Consider the following 19,127-nt stretch of genomic DNA (forward strand, 5'->3'; position numbering starts at 1 on the left):
TATTTTTTTTAAACCTTAATCTTCAATTATAACAAAATTATATTATGAAATTATAGTAGAAAATTAATTAGGATTAATCAGGATTTTGTGTTAATTTACTCAATTGTAGCTGTAAACACTTTTTCTATTATTAATATTTGACTTAACTGTCCATAAAATAAATAAACCACTGATAAAATTGATCAAATAAGTTAGGACAGCCCAGTTGTGTCACAATGGTTGTTGTTCTTATTATTATTATTATTCTTGTGGTCGTAGTTTGCAGTGGCATGGAGCTGTCTCTAATATTTCACATGTAACTAAATAAGGAAAACAATATTAGAAACACCTTTAACAGTAACTCGGAGCACAATAGTACACATATTAATGCATCTCTGTCAGGGTATAACCAAAAGTAAGCGTTATTATCTGTTATTACATGCAACTATTGATTTTATATTGAAATGACCAGTTAGGGTATTTTAGTAATAAAAGTATAAAAACAATCCCAGTGAGAGGGAGGGAGGGAGGGGTCTTACCTCTCTGGGACCTGAGCAGGTGTTTGTCTATCTGAGCTGGTCATAGAAAGTTACTTTTATACTGATGGGCATCCTTGAGACACCTAAAACCTTGAAGGTGTGTCCCACAAGACCTCCACGCTAATTATAGTCTCCTTATAGTGTACACACACATGCACACACACTTTAGCTGCTGCTGCACATCATTTTTTACATCAAATACATAAAAAAGGTCTTGATTGGCTAAAGTCCACAACATTAAGTTTAAACATGGGTGCATGATAAATGTGTTGTTTTGAGTGAAATACCATGTAGGCTTGTAAGGTGATCTCATTGGCCATAAGCTATAAAGTGCACAAGCAACCAGGACTAACCTTTTGGTAATAATAAAGCTGTCTGTCACATCGCTACAGGCCACCGTTTCGACTGCTCAACTGAGACGTCTCATTGTTCCAAGGGACATTTGTCACACTATCCACACATGCGTCACTCCTCTACAATCCCTTCACTCCGAATTTATGTCCACCTAAGACTCACCTGGACAAAAAAACCCTTCTTGTTAAGCACATTTCTATTGCACAGTAATCCTTTTGGCGGAAAGGTCAAGGAAACGTGTACCAGGACAAAATGTCCAAAGTCAGGTAATTATGGTGGGGAAAAACAAAGTCACTATGAATGACGAAAGCCAACATTATATGGACGATATGGGTATTATATGACACAGTCAATGGAATGGAAAGGAAAGAAGGACATTGATTTGATACACTGGGAAGACGGTAGAGTGCGCACATAAAAGGACAATGTCCTTATTTACATACACACAGTTAATCAAAAAGCTTTTGTGAAACCACTAACGTAATGTAAAGAGTTAAAATACCCAATCGTTTATTGTTGACAGTTGTTGGACTGCATCATTAAGTGGGTACTTTTCTGCCATCTAGTGGCCAACAGCAGACCCTGCACAGAAACTGTGTGTGGAACATAAACTAATAATACATAAAAAATATAGAAATAAATATTATATTATATTTACTTTAAATAAAAATAATTCATTCCTTGGAGACAGAGCGGAGTCAGCGGCTTCACGGCTTCTCCTCTGCCCAGTTGAGTGGAGGAATGAATGAATGAGCGAGCGAACGAGTCAAGGCGGTGAGGCGTTGGACGTACTGCCCGGCCGAGGTCCCGCCCTCGAGACCCATATACCTTATCATGATTGGTTTGTTCAGCTCCGCACACGACAAGTGTCATTCATATCAAACTTGCGGGCCACACGAATATTAATCATTCATATTAAGAAGGGGGCCGCAAACTATCGTCCCTGGGGGCCGCGAGTCTGAGACCCCTGGTGTAGGCTGCATACCCTACCACTCTTGGATTTGTGACTCGCTAAGGCATTAATAAAGTTGATAGAAAATCAAAAAAAGTTGGTTCCATTCCCAGTGTTACAGTGCCCTCTACTGGTCAAGCTGCAAACTTACCTGCAAATGCAAACACGACAGCCTCCATCTCCATCTCCTCTTGCCAAGAAGACAGTTCTGTCTCAAGATATGTTGACGTATTACGACTTGTACGTAACTTACAAATAACGTGTGTGAACGGGCGTCAACGATCGCATAACTTATTGCCCGCGGATGCGGGACGTATGGATCATATGTTGACATACGTGGAAAAGTTTTATGCACGCACAACATTTTTGGACGACTTAGACGTACTACAACGTACGCCAGCGTATTGGCCAAATTTTTCATACGTTGGCGTAAGCTGGCTAAATCGTCAAGGTGTGACAGGCGTTGGCCGTTGGGCATAAATTGTGAACACCGGCAACACGCTACGCATTCGTTGGTATAAGTTGTCTATAAGTCAGAGAAACGTTCTATATAAGTTATTAATATGTCATGTTTACGTCAAACTCGTTATGAATACGCTATGCATACGCCCAAAATTGAAAAAAAAAAACGTCGGAAGTTCAACGTATGCCATCAAAATGATCACGTCGGGCATGCGCTGCCTAAATCGTCAAGGTGTGACAGGGCCCTTAATAATAAAATGTTTCATTTAAAAACTGCATTTTGGTTTCAGTTGAGTTGTCATTGACTAATATTTGAATTTGTTTGATGATCTGAAACACTGAAGTGTGACAAACATGCTAAGAAATAAGAAATCAGGAACAATAAAATAAAAATAAATTAAACAATAACATTTAAAACAATAAAATAAAAGTTAATTACATCTAAATTAGTGTGGTGAGGCAGTCGATCCATTCTAACTTTATTTATTTTGTATTATTTCAGAGCAGGCCTGCCATGCACAGTTCGGTATCTTGCCATGAAATGAGTAATCCATCACTCTTGCGTGTCTCCCACAACTAAACCTCCAGAGGAAATGAAAGAGAACAAACGGGTATTCATCATATGACAAACGCGTGTGTGCATCATAATCAAATTGTCCTCATGGAGGAAGTGAAAGACTACGAGCAGTAATAATACAACCGATACAACAAACTGAAACAGGCAGTACACCACAGCAGAGTGCAACCACAATAGTAAAGATATTGACAGTGTCACTCAAGAGTGAGCATTATTGTCTTTGCAAAGGCACCAATGAGCTGTTACATAACCTCAAAAGACTGTTCTAGACTTCCCCCAGCACACTCGTATTGTAGAAATAAACTCACACTGCCAAGAGACCAAAGCAAAGCAATGAACAGGAAGTAAGGAGTTCAAAAAAAAGAAAGGATTTCCTCTTTTTCCACTGGATTCCTTCCTGTCCTATAGTCAGTATATACAGTATAAATCCCCTCCCATTCTCTCATCACAATGCTTGTTTTTGCAGCGCGCAGTTGTGAGCGGAGCAGTGCAGCCTCACGCAGCAGCTTGTGCAGACGTGAGGTGAATAATGTGTTTGACAGCACATCAGCCACACTTTTACCACACTTCACATCTGCTGTTCAAGTCAAGCCGGCCTCTGTTTTATCGCTTGTTTTCTCCTCACGCGTTATTGCTCCCCAGGTGGCATCATAGTGTGTCCGAGGCACTTATCCAACACAAAAAAATTACTTTTTGATCCACTGATCGGATATATGCAGTAAAAGTATACATAAAGATACTTGGCCTGTGCTGACAAGTGTAAGTAGATCTGGCATATTAAATACCGTACGTATAAACTATGTGGCCTTTACTGACAGAAAAGTGTGAGTATATTTAGCAAACATTAATATACAGTGGCTACAGTCGAACACTACATTTTTTGCAATAGGGAACAAAGGAAATAGAAATAATCAGTTCCAGGGGCAAATTGTTGCCATCATCAAAACTCGATGAATTATACAGGCAAAGTTTCAAGTAACATTTTACCATTATTTTTACAACGTGAAAACAATAAAACTCAAACTAGTAACTCGCATTGCAAATGTTCCTTGCGCGTCTCAATTTTTGACATTTTTAAGTGTAAGAAGATGTTAATCATCATAAAATGTGGGAAAAATAAAAGGCTCTCTTTTAACGGTGATAGTAAGTGATGCCGCATATGTTGTTTTTAATGCGTGCTGGGGCAAAAAGCCACACAGAGCAAAAGAAAAAGCACGCCGGAAGTTCATCTTTTGATGCTGGCTGAACAGAAGTCTCCGGAGGCATGCATTGCGCTGGCTTGCATTTTATGCTGCACAATGGCAAAAAAAAAGCCACAAAAAGCTAAAGAAAAATCGTTGGTACATTGGCTAAGTTGTTTAGAGTTGACCTTTTGTTTTGACTTTTGCAAAATCGCTTTACGCCACAATTGGGCATCACTTTTAGTTCATGAAATGAACTTTTATAAGTACAGTAGTACCTCGCATAACATAAACCTCCTTTTACATAAATTCCACTGAACATAAAGAATTTATGTAAAGTTTTTGCTTCGTATTACAGAAGAAATTCCATATAACATAAAGTGTCAAGTCAGTGCAAGTCTTTTTTTTTTTTCAATCAACTTTATTAATGCCTCAAGTTGGTGCAAGTTCAGACTAACATTTGGTGATGCCTTCTGACGCATCACGCTCTCATTGGCTGATTTTCGGGGCACCGCCTACGCTCTCATCTCATTGGCTGAGTTATACAGCACGTACATGAGTTTGTTAAACTAACCTAAACAATTTAGTTAAGTTACAAATTAAAATTTTGCACACAGCATTATCGTGCGTGTGTGTTTGTCTGTGAGACCAGCTGACTCTTAGACTCTTTGAGTCGCGTTTCGACTCAGGCTTGTCCTCTTCCTCCTTCCTGCCTCCACTTGTGTTCTCCTGAACGGTAAGATTGTTTTTGTTTTTCAGTTTTATTCATTTACAGTAATCTTATTTATTACCTTATTTTGTATTGGAATGTTACTGTACTATGTTTATGCTAACGTTTTCTTATATTTTCCCACCATATTTGGTGGTCTTTGAATGTTTTCAAGTGCCAAAGGGGTGAGTTTGGGAAGATCTTGGAACGCATTAGGCTATTTACATGTATTGTACGCTTCATATAACATAAAATCCCTATAACATAAAGGTTCTCGGAACAGATTATTTACGTTGTAGGGGCGTCTACTGTACTATATTGTTGTACATGAACATCTACGTGGAAGTTATACTGATCTGATTTTTTACAAGAAGGGGAGCAAAAAAGCCACAAATAGATAAAGAAAAAGCACAACGAAGCAGCAAAGTTGGTTAAAGTTGAGAGTTAGAGTCTTTGTTTTGACTTTTGACTGGAATTTTTCCAGAAAAATGCAAATTCAGTTGCTTTTACGTTACAGAGAATGTGTACTATATAATGGTTTTGTAGGGATACATGCACGTGTGCAAAGTACTATAATCATGGTTTTGTAGGGGTACATGCACGTGTGCAAAGTTACAACCATCAGAACAATACTAAAACTATCTTTTGCTTATTTTTATAATAAGGAGAGCAAAACCGCTAAAGAAAAAGCACAACACATTGGCAAAGTTGATCAAAATTGACCTTTGAGGTCTTTTGTTTTGACTTTGGAAGGGTATCTTTCCAGTCCAAATGCAAATTCAATTGTTTTTACTCCAAAGAGGATCAATTTTACTTTGTGAAATAAACTTTCATAAGTACTATACCATGGTTTTGCAAAGGAATATGCATGCGCGCAAAGTTAAAATCTTCAGATTAATACTCAAAACTATCTTTTGGTTATTTTTTTTTAAAGAAGGGGAGAAAAAAACATTACAAAAAGCTACAGAAAAAGCAAAGTTGATCAAAATTGGTAATGGTAATAGTAAAGGTAATGGTTTTATTCATTTTGAACACGCATACAAGTTACACCTGAGTACATCACACAGTACAGTTCACAGTTCCACATGTCCAAAAAGGAGTAGGAGGACGCAAAGCTTATTTGCTCATCCGTTTCACATCAGTTGCAATTCATTTGTTCACCTCCTGGTTTCCAAATGTAGTCTTTGCCAATTGTGAATACATAGGAAAGTGATAAGGCAACATAACAACGTGGTGCACTGACAGTCAAGGTATATACAGTACTTACTGCAAAGAAATGATATAGCAGACCTAACGATGATAACAGATGGATACTAACTGATAAAAGGGTTAATAGTTGACAGAACAGTTTGATGAGTGAGTACAGACAGTGTACTCACCAGAAATGAAGAGTTAGTGGTCAGTGTAAGAGTGATTAGACTTATCATTGTATGTATCTACCTTGTACTTTGTAAACATCAACCGCTTGTGCTGTTTCTTAAAATCGCTCATTTTGGTGCATTGTTTGAGTTCCTTACTCAATGTGTTCCATACTTTGATTCCACATACTGAAATGCTGAAGGTTTTTAGCCTTGCCCGTGCATGTAAGTGTTTAAAGTTTAATTTTTCCCTAAAATCACCTTGTTGGGAATTATTGTTTTATGTTTTTGGGTAACAGGTTATTGTTTGCTTTATGTATAATTTTAGCTTTTTGAAAGCTTACCAAGTCAGCAAATTTTAATAATTGTGATTTTAGGAAAAAAGGGTTTGTGTGTTTGTTCCCTGTAAGCGGCATTATGGATTATCCTAACTGCCCTTTTTTCTAGCTAGTTAGTCTAGTTAGTGATTGAAGTGTACTTTTATAGTTATTGCACCATATCTCCACACAATAAGTTAGATATGGTAATATCAGTGAACAGTAGAGCATCTGCACTGTTAACCCGAAAGTTAATTCTATGCAAACAGTTTGAGTAAATACCACTTTTAAAAATAAGTTTTATCACATTACTTAAACAGTATGAGTATATGAAGAGTGTATGAGACAGTCATTGGGTGTATTCATTTCTGTAAGTTTAACAAACTTAAACTGTCAAGTTTTAGTCTCAGGTCACAGTGCTGCCCTGTTGTGATTGGCTCAAAACTCAAGACAAGTCTGTGCTTGTCCGTTGGAGGTTACAGAGAAAGTTGCGCCATTTTCCAATTTTCACAGAGCAATTTAAGGTCATTGCACTTTGCATGTTCCTTGGACAATACATTTCTGCCAGCATTCTTCTGGTTTTAGCAAGTTTGGATGCTTTTAAAGGACATTTGCCTGCCATAAAGAGGATACCATTTTCTGCCTGAATGAGGTGAGCTGTTTTCTCTATTCAAGTATTAGAAACTGCTGGAACATTTCTAGTTTGAAACATGTACATTTGTGTGTAAATCTGAGGTTGACTTTGGTAAATTTTGAGCATTGGACAATTGCAGCATTGTGTTTTTAGAGTAGCCCTCGCTACTTTGCCCTCCTATTTTTGTTTAAAGCCATGTTAAAATGTCTTGGAAATGCAAGTACTGCCCTGACATCTGTGAGAAGAGAGCACAGCTTTTTAAACATTATAGGCTAAAACATGGGACTTATGCAACAACTGAGCCCTTTCCTTGCTTGTGTTTTTTGTGTTATTAATGTTATAAGTAACTCTGCCTGAATACTGTATCAAAATTGAGCATATTTCATTTTTTCAGGTGTACTTGGAGTTGAACAGGGTTGCTGGTAGAAATCTTAAAGAAGAGTTCTTTGGTGTTCTTGATGGTTTGTGTCCAAGCTTGATGGAAATCTTCAAGAGGAAGACAGGTTGGACAGGCAAACAGTTAGCTGACCTGCTACAACAGACAACGGTGGGTTGACATTTCTGTTTTTTCTTGTAATGATATTGATGGTTAGTTCATACATATTACAAAAACTAATTCTCCCACCTTCCCTTGTGGTACTTCTCTATATGAACAAATAAACTCATATAAGATGCATATCTTTGTTCTACATTTAAGTGTGTGTTATATTTCTTTGCAGAGCACTGAGCCAACAGCCATTCGATGCCTTGTCAGAGGACACATGTAGAAAGTTGCAGGGTTTTTTTACCAACTCTGGTCCTCGCTGCATAGTTATTCTTAATGCCTACTTTGTGTGGCACACAAAGCATACAGTTTTTCCTTTAGCACTCGCACTGTGCTGCTAATGGTCAGTGTTGTTGTTTTTTTCATACTTGAAAATTGTTCACAGAACAAATAATTAAAAAAAACTGTGCTGTGGTTGTATTTAGAAGGAAATTGTTTCATAATTCAATACACATGTTCTGTTTGCTGCATCATAGAATGGTACTGTAAGGTAATATCTGCAGGAAAAAGTAAGAATATACTGTTGTAATTGTTGGCAAAGACCCATTTTGATAATTTTATGAAAACAAGGTCTTACTGTTATTTTGGATTTGCATCTGGTATTTCACACAGCATCATTGTTAATACATATTTGTTACTTTGTTGTGTGTCTAAATAAAATAAATAAAATGTACTGCATTGTGTGGTCATTGACAAAAGAAGAATTAAATTGGAATTTTATTATCCCAAATATAATATTAAATGTAATATATTCATATTGCTAATACAACTAGAATTTTAAGTAGACTCCACATTTTTTTTTTATTGTTGATTACTTAAATCATTTAAGTTTATATAACTTTAAAATGTTAAATTCTGACTATTGTACATTTAAGTTGACTATATTTGAACAAAGTCATTTTCTCTGCTGTCAATTACTTAAACCATTTGAGGCAATCACTTGACACAAATAGTTTAAGTACAATCAACTTATCCGGGTTTACAGTGTGGAGTGATTTTTGGTCCAGAACAAATTTTCCTTTATTTAGTATTGAGGTATTTCTTGCCACTTTATGTTGTATATTTTTAATGTGAGATTTCCAGTTGATATTATCATGTATTACGACCCCGAGAAATGTATTTTCGTTCACCCTGTCAGTGTCCACGGCGTCAATTCGTATTTGCGCATGCATATCTGAACTTTGGTTCAGGGATAGTCTGTTTTAATCAAACCATATCTTTAGTATAATTAATTCATCTGTGATTTTTTTTTATTAGCTCGTGCGCTATCTCCAGAAAATTGACCTGTGAAGTCTTTGCTTTGACTTTTGAGGGATATTTTTCCAGACAAAATGCAAATTTAGTTGTTTTCACTCCACAGAGAATCAAGTTTACGTCATGAAATAAACTTCTAAGTTCTATAATGTGGGTTTGAAGGGTTTGAAGCACCTGGGTAAAGTTAGAACCATCAGATTGATACTAGTGGCAGTGGCTCAGGAGAGCAGGTTGTCTAGAAATCTAAAGGTTGGCAGTTGGATCCTCACGCCCTCCAACCAGTCACTGTCGTTGTGTCCCTGGGCAAGACACTTCACCCACCTTGCCTCCAGTGCTACCCACACTATGAATGTTTGGTTGACGGAGCGCCGCGGCCATCTTGTTTACGTATGTGTTCCACAGCGGAAGAAAATGCGAGTGTCTTCGTCACATACACATTAACGCACAGGCGACAGTGCACAGGGATACGGCGGGAGACTAATATAACACCAAGCGTTGGCAGGAGGTCCTCGGTTTAGGACATTCTGTGTTACAGCATTTTCTGTTTTTACGAACGCACGCCCATAAATTATTTAGAAAGGTCAATTTGGCCGTAAAGACGACACTTGCTCGAGAACTATTTACAGCGCGCGCCGATGTGTGCAGTGTGTTCCTGCTCAGCCACACTCAGGATGAATAACATCGCTCATTAATTCACTTTATACTCTTCCTAATGTCTCCCAAGGGACGGTGTGCCAAAGAAAAGGAAAGCCAGTGAAAATTAAAATCTTAGATGTGTTTATATGTCTTTGATGTGTCATATCACGGTTTGAACGTCGCTCCCTCACTCTATGGTGTTTTTTTGGAAAATGTATTAATTAAGAAATTACCACAGTTTCGTGGTTGACTATGGACTATTATTAGTAAAAAAAATATTGAAAAACAAGTTATATGTCGTATTCTGGCCGCTAGGCGTCAGTAATGTTACATGACATTAGATTACATTACCTTCACACTGCATGTAGTCATGGCATGTCTGACACCACATAATTAACAGTTCTCCTACCATTCCGTGTGGACGTGGTAAGGTACTTTGTCCGTCTTCCCCACTCAGTTTGAAACACTTTCTTAAGTTTAGAATAAGTAAATTGGAGAGGCTAACTAGTTAGCTCGGTAGCTTGCTATGCTAGCGGCGGCCGTCTCATTTGTCCCTGCAGTGATCCCATAGCCTGATCATTACAGTTGTGCAATGTGGTGTAAACAAAGAATAATAGGAGTGTAAGGATGACTACAGGGTGTTATTTTAATGGCTACACGGCTCTTTAGTAAGGCACATGTTTTCCATGTTCTAACTATGAAAATATTCCATGTATTAATATTGAATCATACTTCACTTGTCTGGACCCAAGTAATCGTCTGAGTGACTTCATTTAGGTACATTTGCTGTATAAATTCCGACTTCAGTTTTTGTTTTGGCTTTTGGATAGTACTAGAATCTTTTTATTTTTTTTTTTACTTTTTGCCAGTATTTGTGCTTTGGCTTTTTAATAGGAAAAACCCACATCTGGTCTATCCCCTCCTTTTTCCCTCCTCAGTCAGACGCCCTGCGGACGACCCACTTTCCATCATGCACTACTAGTGCGAGTCTTGGACCGTCCTGTCTGTCACGAGTTCTGTCAGGCTGGCTGGAGAGGAGAAGAAAAACGTTATTTGACGTTTTCTCATGGTTTCGCAGTAACGGCGGTGCAGACAGAGAAAGCACACCGACGTGAACATGTCGACATGGATTTTATGAGGCTGTTTGGCGCCCTGATCGCCGTCCTCTTCCACAATGCATCCGCTGCTAAAATCAATGGTAAGACGTAACGCTTTCACTTGTGTAAGTACTTAAAAATGTACTTTTGCCACCATTTAAACGGTGCACGTGTCTTTAAAATGTACACTAATATCTCGTTTAATAAATGGAGATATTTGGTGTTAGAAGGGAGGAGAAAAGCCTCTGTGGCGTTCTAATTATTAACAGACAGTCCTAGTCGCAGCATGATGTGGAAAATATCAACAGCATGTTGTTTTCTTCTCAGCTGCTCAGCCAGGAGCTCCCATCTTCATTACAACTCAACTACCGACGCCAAATAGCAGGATATATCAATATTTTTAACACAGTTTGGCACTAAATAACATATTAAAAGTGGCACAGTAAGGTTGGGCGATACTGCAAGTGTTGGTATGAATTCCAGACCAAGTAAATGCAGGACCAGTGTCACTAATATCGATACTTCTTACATGAACATTTTGTGATTTTTGCATTTTATGTAACAATAACAACAAAGCACAGTTATCCTCTTATTCCATTTTAATACATCCAATTGTTTCAGCAAAATTAAGTCAATAGTGCAAAATAAGTAAACAAGAGCAAATTATTCTGTTGTCTTTTAAATCCTTTGGCAATTTTGCCGCCAAAGCCCTCCTTATTACGTGAGTTTGTAACCAATAGAACAATATAGGATAAATATAACAATATCAAAAATGTAACGGAAAATTACTCAGTTATTTGTGGAAAATCAACATAGATGAGAACTGAAAAATGTCAATCTCATCACAATAGTATTGATCTGACACATTATTGCTCTATTTATATGCAGAATTCAGTTATAAATTGTGCGAGTCACTTGAAATTTTACTTCAGTATTTATATCTTTATTCTCAGTGTTCGTATCAGTGTTCCACTTATAGTAATGTATTTATTTATATTTCCTATTAACTATTATATTGCTATTTTAACAAAGATTTTACATTTTTAATCGTATTTTTAATCCTTATTTTTCTCATTTTTATGTCTTTCTTTTCCTTAACAATGTACAAGCTAGAAATCAGGGGTGTCCAAAGTGTGCCCTGGAGGTCATTTGCAGCCCGCAGCTGTTTTTTTGTATTGGCCTGCGGCACATTCTAAAAATATAATGAATATAAAACACAACCTTTAAAAAAAACACGGCAGCAAAAATGGAAAAATCAGCAGTAACTTTACAAGAATAAAGTTAGACTTTTAAGAGAAAAAAGTTGTAATCAAACGAGAAAAAGTAATTTTAAAAGAATAACGTAATCTTATGAGGAAAAATAACAGCATTTTAGTAGTATAAAGTTTAAATATTAACGAAAAAGGATGTTATTTTAAAGTCGTAATATTAATATTATTATTATTGTTATTACTATTATTTTGTCCTGTCCAGCCTTTAGGACAGATAGTATTATTAAAAAGCCAGGGAAAAGTGTAAGATACTTGTGTACAATTTTATTTTACTTTGTTGTTTATCCAAATTGGGAGCGTACGGACCGGAGCAGGAGGGGATAGAAAAGAAGAGAAAAGAAAACAGAGGGGGGAGTGCGGGGACAAGTGGGGGACGATACAGAGAGAGACAAGAACAACAGCAACAACAACAATTGCAACGACAATAACAAAACAACAGAAATAAACAGGACTACATCAGCAAATGTCTATGTCTATGTCTTGAAACAGTCATACTTATTGTTGGTAATAATAGTAATTAGGGATGTCCGATAATATCGGCCCTCAGATATTATCAGCCCGATATTGGCATAAAAATGTAATATCAGTCAGTATCAGTACCTTTTTTTCCCTATCATGAAAGCCGATATAGCCCTTTAAGCATCAAATTTGCAAAATTGCAACATTGCATTGTAGTCAATACTTTACACCAGGAGATGGCGGACATCTCTATAACTTCAATCTGAGCAACATTTGTGGGCGTGTTTCTATGCAAAGTTTAGCTCCCTGTGTGTGCAGCTGCTGCAGCAGTGAGTCCACTCGACATAACGTCCTTGCCGTCCTGCACATACAGTACAGCACTTGTGCCGATGCTTTGCTGAGCCGTGTTCGTGGTGGCAGGACGTGATGGGTTGTCAAAACACCGCTAATGGTGAGGTGGGTAGCGGGAATGTAAAAAAACCCTAGACGTCTAGAAAGCGAGTTGTACAATGTTGTTTACAGCCACATCGAGAAGCTAATTGCTGATGCTGTATCCATTAGCTTCACAACAGATACTGTATGTGTTTAGATAGATAGATAGATAGATAGATAGATAGATAGATAGATAGATAGATAGACAGACACTTCACGATTCGATACGATTACAATTTAGAAGCCTGCGATGTGATGATAAATTGATTATCGATGCATCCTGATGCATCTTTTTTGCTTGAAAATGCTTAACTTAGATAAAAAAAATACATTCAATTTCCTTCAATATGCATATGCTTTGACTAATAGTAGGCCTTATTCAACCATAAAACAGCATGATTTATTTCAATATTTTTGAAAAACTGTGATAGTCAAGCAACCTTTTTTTTAGCCTTTTCACAGAATTCCATCCTTCCTTTTTCTATGCCGCTTGTACTCACAAGGGTCGCGGGGGCATGCTGGAGCCTATCCCCGCTGACTTTGGGCGAAAGGCAGGGTACACCCTGGACTGGTCGCCAGCCAATCACACACGCTGGAGTACTCATAAGATTTCTTGAAGGCTGGCCGGTCTGCTATTATTTTGTGACGTGATCGAACGGTGACCTTTGTTCCGGCTTTTCATGACATTGTGATGGAAAATGTGCCCACCACTTTGGAACAAGAAAGCTTTGTAAAATAACAAAACAAAAAAAACAGGCTTCGCTTCACACCTTAAAATAAACTTCTGCCAACTATCTGTTAAAATGTGTTAAAAAGTGACCGTGAGTACACTATTGTGGGACCTTGGAGACTTATCGGTGAAAAGTACTGTCCGAAAAGATCTTTGAGCATCCAAATTACGTTGTTCCGTCATTCTATTTACAACCTCTAGAGGGCACAATTAAAAGCAGGCAAAAGGCCACAAACGATTGCCGACTTTCTACACAAGAAGAGTTTTTAATTGGGCCAATAAAAAAATAATACAATTTGATGTTCTTCTTCAGGGTTTATATGCTTGATGGTGCCTTTCATAGGAATGTATATGCCTGTTGGTTTCTAATTTTGCTACCATGTGAGTCCCACAGGAAGTCTTAAGACAACAGTAAGCCTCTTGTTCTCGCTCTGATTGCCTCATGATATGTGTCCACAGGCCAACGGATCTGCCGGCGAGGGACGGAGCGCCCATGCTACAAGGTGTCCTACATCCAGGACAGCCGGCGTAGGCTGACCTTCCAAGACGCCAGGCAGGCGTGCAGGGCAGACGGCGGTGAGCTGCTCAGCATCGAAACAGAAAGCGAGCAGCGGCTGATAGAGAGGTTCATACAGCAGCTGCATGCCGCAGATGGAGACTTCTGGATCGGCCTTCGTCGCAGCCCTCAGCGCTTTAGGAGTGGCAGCAGCAACCCGGGATGTCCCTCCCAGTACTACTGGCTGGACGGGAGCAAGGCCAAGTTCAGGTTGTTAGACAGACATATGAAAAGTAATGATAATATATTGCATTTTGTTCAAGCTTTTCACTGTGTGTTTCAGGAATTGGCACTGGGACGAGCCTTCCTGCGGCGGGGAAATGTGCGTGGTGCTTTACTACCAGCCGTCTGCACCACCTGATGAGGAAGGTCACTTCCTGTTTCAGTGGAATGATGACAACTGCAACGCCAAGAACAACTATGTCTGCAAATATTCCAAAGGTACGCCAAGGGATGTCTTACACTTACTAATAATCGCTTCAAGTGTTATGGTCAAATTCAAATGCAACAGTAGGTACAAGCTGCATCCAACATTCTGCCTTTACAATTATAATATACGACAGATAATTGTAAGATAATTGTCGCACTGGTGTAGAACTGTGCTGTCTTCAGGTACAATAATAGTAAACCCGATTGTTATTTGTTACCGGTTAATTATTACCGTATTGACTCGAATAAAAGACAATTTTTTTTCTTGAAAAAAAATCAGAAATAGACAGGTTGTCTTATTGAGTCAAACCTTGGTTTTCGAACACCCCAGTTTTTGTATGATTCAGTTTTCTTATTACATTGTCTCAGTTATCGTAGAATATTGTGCGTAACAAACTAATTCGTTTGTCCTGTGCTGCGTATCATTCCGCGGAATCAAATGCCCAAACGAAGCACCCTAGGCTTAGGTGATTCATTTTTCAATTTTTTATTGAGTGCGACTGTTAAATAACCCACCATGGAGCCAAAGAATGTTGCAGCAGGACAATGATCCAAAACACACCAGCAAGTCCACGTCTGAATGGCTGAAGAAAAACAAAATGAAGACTTTGGAGTGGCCTAGTCAAAGTCCTGACCAGAATGCTATGACATTAAAAAGGCGGTTCAAGTGAGAGCCCAGGCTCTCGCGTTGTTTATAAGACACTGTCAACCGTTTGAACGGTCTTTGGATTAATGGACAAATAGTTCTATTTACTTATCTGTGCTTGGAAGAGATGTGTCGTTATTTAAGGGTCTTCGCACTATTTATTTATTTTGTATTATTCATTGGACTTGTGTTTTTTCTTTGTTATATTTTATATAGATAGATCAGCAGATTTATGTTTATTGTCGTTGCACACAGTATACAACGAAACTTAGTTTGGTGGTTCCACTTCCATTTCCAGCATCACTAAGACGTTTTAAAACTTAATGTTCCAAATTCAAATCTAACAGGTATAACAATTTAGATATAAACTATAGAATGTAAAATATCGATCCCACCAAAGAAAAAGACGTTCATTCAGCATGTCTTTTTTTTTGTCTAAACGACATTTCACATGATATTCTGTTGACTTTATTTTTGCCAGCGCCTCACAGCATGCTTGGAAATATAATGTGCTCTTTTACACATTACTGTAAGAATGACACTTTCATATAGTGTAATTGGCATCTTTATTTTATAATGTAAGACTAGTATCTACGTATATCGACAAACATTAACCGTAGAATTGAATTGAATCGAACCGTTTGTACACTGCATCAAATCGTTTCAAATCGTTCTGTTTTGAAAATATATTGTTTTTGAATCGTAACCTCTATATCTAGATTCAAATCGAGTAGAGATTTATACAGTACATACAAAATAACAGACAGTGCCAAACGACTTCTTCCCAAGGCGACTTCTCTCAGAGCTTTTTTTCCAGTCACTCACATATACCAGCGATCTGGAGAAAAACAGCCGTGAAAAAAAGGGGAAAAAAGTGTCTCAGAAGTTGTTAGGAAGTTAGCAAACAACAGGAAGAAATATAATATGTTTTTTTTTGTAATATAAAAGTGTAGTTGGTCTTGGAAAAGAGGGGTCGGCTGATATGCAGGCTCGCCTTATTATTGTAATCAATATGGTCAAACAGTAAAAGCTGAAATAAGAAACAATATTAAATGTCTCTTTGTGTCTTTGTGTTTGTTATACATATTGTTTACATCAGTGTTTCCCATACATTCATTTGTGGCCCGCCACAATTCAATTTTGACTGCCGTGCTTGCCCCCGCACACAAACAGATTATGCATAATGGGACTGTCTGTGAATGTAGATGGCGCTCCGGCTCCGCACAGTAGATGGCATTATAACTTTGTTTCTTAACACACCTCATACGCACATGTAACGCAGACCAGTCCTGCACCCACTTGGTCGCACATTATTTCACATCTATTCATCAGTATTGTGACATACAATGACTATCTTTAAAATCAGCTCACACAGTACAGTACATGGAGCTCAGGAAACAACATGAATGTTTTTTTAATCGCACATGCGTGTTATAAGGTGCACACACTACCACTGCACACAATAAACCTCCCTTAAGTAAGTAACGTCATGTTCTGTTGTTAAATAAGGTTCAAAAACATATGATAATGTTGTACATTTTTAATGACACAAACCAAAAAGCTCAGTTTTACTCATCCACACACAAACAGCGGACAGTGCAGTTTTACATCATGGTCAATAATGCAAATTAGATGATGATGTAATCTAATCTTGTGGGAAACACTGTACGTGTGTCTACTGGCTGTTCACTTGTCTTTTTTTCCTTTTTCAGAAAAGGCACCAGTCTTTACAGAGCAAGGGAACATTGCACATGAGGGTACAACATACACAAATTGTATAATTCTATGTATACATATAAAAAAATAAAAAAAAAACACTTTTTTTTTTAAATTTTAGACTGGACTGATTATGTTGAGACATTCTAATTGCAAATGACGGCTAAATTCTCCACTTTTTTTCCAGTTCCAACTGTGAGGCCAAACATTTTCTTCACAACAGCAAGTGATGAGTTCATCAAAGTAGGACAGCCTGAGTCTTCAGGTTGGAGGAAAGCTTTTATACACTCTTCATTCAATTTTAAGACGAGTTGAAAAACTGCAAGAATTTACATTTTGCACAATTGGATGTTAAGGGGGTAGATCTTCAAAATGCAAAAAGAAGAAAAGAAAAGAAATGGCAGTGAGACAAAAACATTTTTAGGAAGCAACTTATTGTAAACAAACATTTAAGTGAAATAGGCTGTTCATCAGTCGATCAAAAAGTTGATGAACACAGCCTTTACAAGCCAAAATCTTGACAAAAATGTGGATTCAATGTCATTTTCTGTCAGGTATTCACACTGCCATGATCGCTTGATGGCAAAGGCTAAAAAAGCTTTCTCTCTTTGCGGTCGGATTGTTGAGCTGCATAAGCAAGGACTCTGGCAGCTCACCATCGCTGCTGAGTTTTGGGAGCAGTAAGAATAAGGATAAGTAATTTATTGAACAAAAAAGGTCAAGTGGCAGACATAAAAAAAAATGTCACCGGCCCTGGGCCGGAGGATCCGATTGGCTGTCCGTCAAGACATGGTACGATCCTCGGCACAAGTGAAGGTTGTTACCGCTGCCGAGTGCAGTCCAATAACCATTAGGTGGCATCTGCGAGAGAAGACTTTTAAGAGTAAAAAATGTCTTCCTCGTCCCCTTCAACGCCACAAAATTGCCCGTTTAGATTTTGCACAAGAGCACCAAACATGGGACATTGAAAGATGGAAGAAAGTTTTGCTCTCTGTTGAGAAAAAAATGTAACCTTGACAGTCCTGATGGCTTCCAACATTACTCACATGACAAGGAGATCCCACCTGAGATGTTTTCCACACGGCACAGTGGAGGGGGCACCATCATGATCTGGGGTGTTTTTTCCTGAGGAGAAAATGGAATGGAGCTTCATGTTGTGCAGGGGCGTCAAACGGCAGTGGCTATGTAGAGATGTTGCAAAGGGTCATCACTCATGACTGAAGGCCCTCATCTGTGTGGTAATTACTAGCTTTTTCAACAGGACCAGGCTGCAGTTATAATACCTGCCTGACAAAGGACTTTTTCCAGAAGAATAACGTCACTCTTTTGGACCATCATGCATGTTCCCCTGCTCTAAATCCAAATGAGAGCATTTGGGGATGAATGGCAAGAGACGTTTACAAGAATGGAATCAGTTCCAGACGGTGGATGCTCTCCGTGAAGCCATCTTCACCACTTGGAGCAACATTCCCACTAGCCTCCTGGAAGCGTTATTTTTGAGGTGATTAACGAGAATGGTACGGCTACTCATGACTGAGTCCTTTTTGGAACATTTTATTTCTATTTTAGGGGGTTTAGGGTTTTTTTGAGCTATGGTCTTAAGCGTTTGATGAGCTGATGAACAGCATATTTTTGTTCAATGGCAATCAATTATTTGCAATAAATTGCTTACTCTACTTTTGTCTCACTCCCATTTGTTCTTTTTGCATTTTGAAGCTCTACTTAGAACCTCTTTAAGAACCAACAATGCAAAATGTAAACTCTTGCAATTTTTCAATAGGTCTTCAAACTTTGACCAGGCGTGTAGTCTTTCTTGATGCATTACCCTATTTATATTTGGATTTTAGAATAACAACAGCTCTGCTTTTCAGTGTCTTTCTCAGACAACACCCTTTATGTTCCCTACATCTTGTATGCAACCATTCCTGCCCTGTTGCTGCTGTTGCTTGCAGTTGCTGGCTTCTTCTGCTACAAACAACAAGCTAAGCGGTAAGTATTGAAGTAAAAGTATTGCCTTTATCCTGCAGCACGGTGCCTACTCAATATGGCTCTACTACACTTTTCCTTTGGCAAAAGCAGGTACTACTGCACTTTTATTACAAAGTTCCAACTGTATCATCATAAAAAATTCAACCAGTGTGACTGTGAAATAAATACGTGGATACTGGACAGTCCAGGTGAAGTTTCCTAGATTCCCGTTGTTTTTTGTAAAGGAATCAGGTATAAATGAATTATGGATATAAACAAACAAGTAAACAACTAATTCTTAATTAAGTAATTAATGGCAAATGCATT

The 19,127-nt window shown here is 38.1% G+C and overlaps 1 protein-coding gene across 6 annotated transcripts in view; it reads left to right on the forward strand.

The window, feature by feature from the left end:
- The window catches only part of laynb (layilin b), a 28,714-nt gene that overhangs the window by 5,942 nt on the left and 3,645 nt on the right, over positions 1-19,127 (forward strand). For 2 of the 6 annotated variants that reach the window (XM_054794354.1, XM_054794355.1), the window contains exons 2-7: positions 10,435-10,694; positions 13,945-14,251; positions 14,325-14,482; positions 16,829-16,873; positions 17,020-17,097; positions 18,704-18,821. In XM_054794354.1, coding sequence (XP_054650329.1) covers positions 10,622-10,694; positions 13,945-14,251; positions 14,325-14,482; positions 16,829-16,873; positions 17,020-17,097; positions 18,704-18,821 — 779 coding nt within the window. In that variant the 5' untranslated portion in view covers positions 10,435-10,621. Of the gene's footprint in view, positions 1-9,860; positions 9,923-10,434; positions 10,695-13,944; positions 14,252-14,324; positions 14,483-16,828; positions 16,874-17,019; positions 17,098-18,703; positions 18,822-19,127 lie in introns of those variants that run through there. The other 4 variants (XM_054794357.1, XM_054794353.1, XM_054794358.1 and 1 more) reach the window with 4 other exon arrangements.

The sequence above is a fragment of the Dunckerocampus dactyliophorus genome, chromosome 12 (genome assembly GCF_027744805.1).
Source record: "Dunckerocampus dactyliophorus isolate RoL2022-P2 chromosome 12, RoL_Ddac_1.1, whole genome shotgun sequence".
NCBI classification, from domain to species: Eukaryota; Metazoa; Chordata; class Actinopteri; order Syngnathiformes; family Syngnathidae; genus Dunckerocampus; species Dunckerocampus dactyliophorus.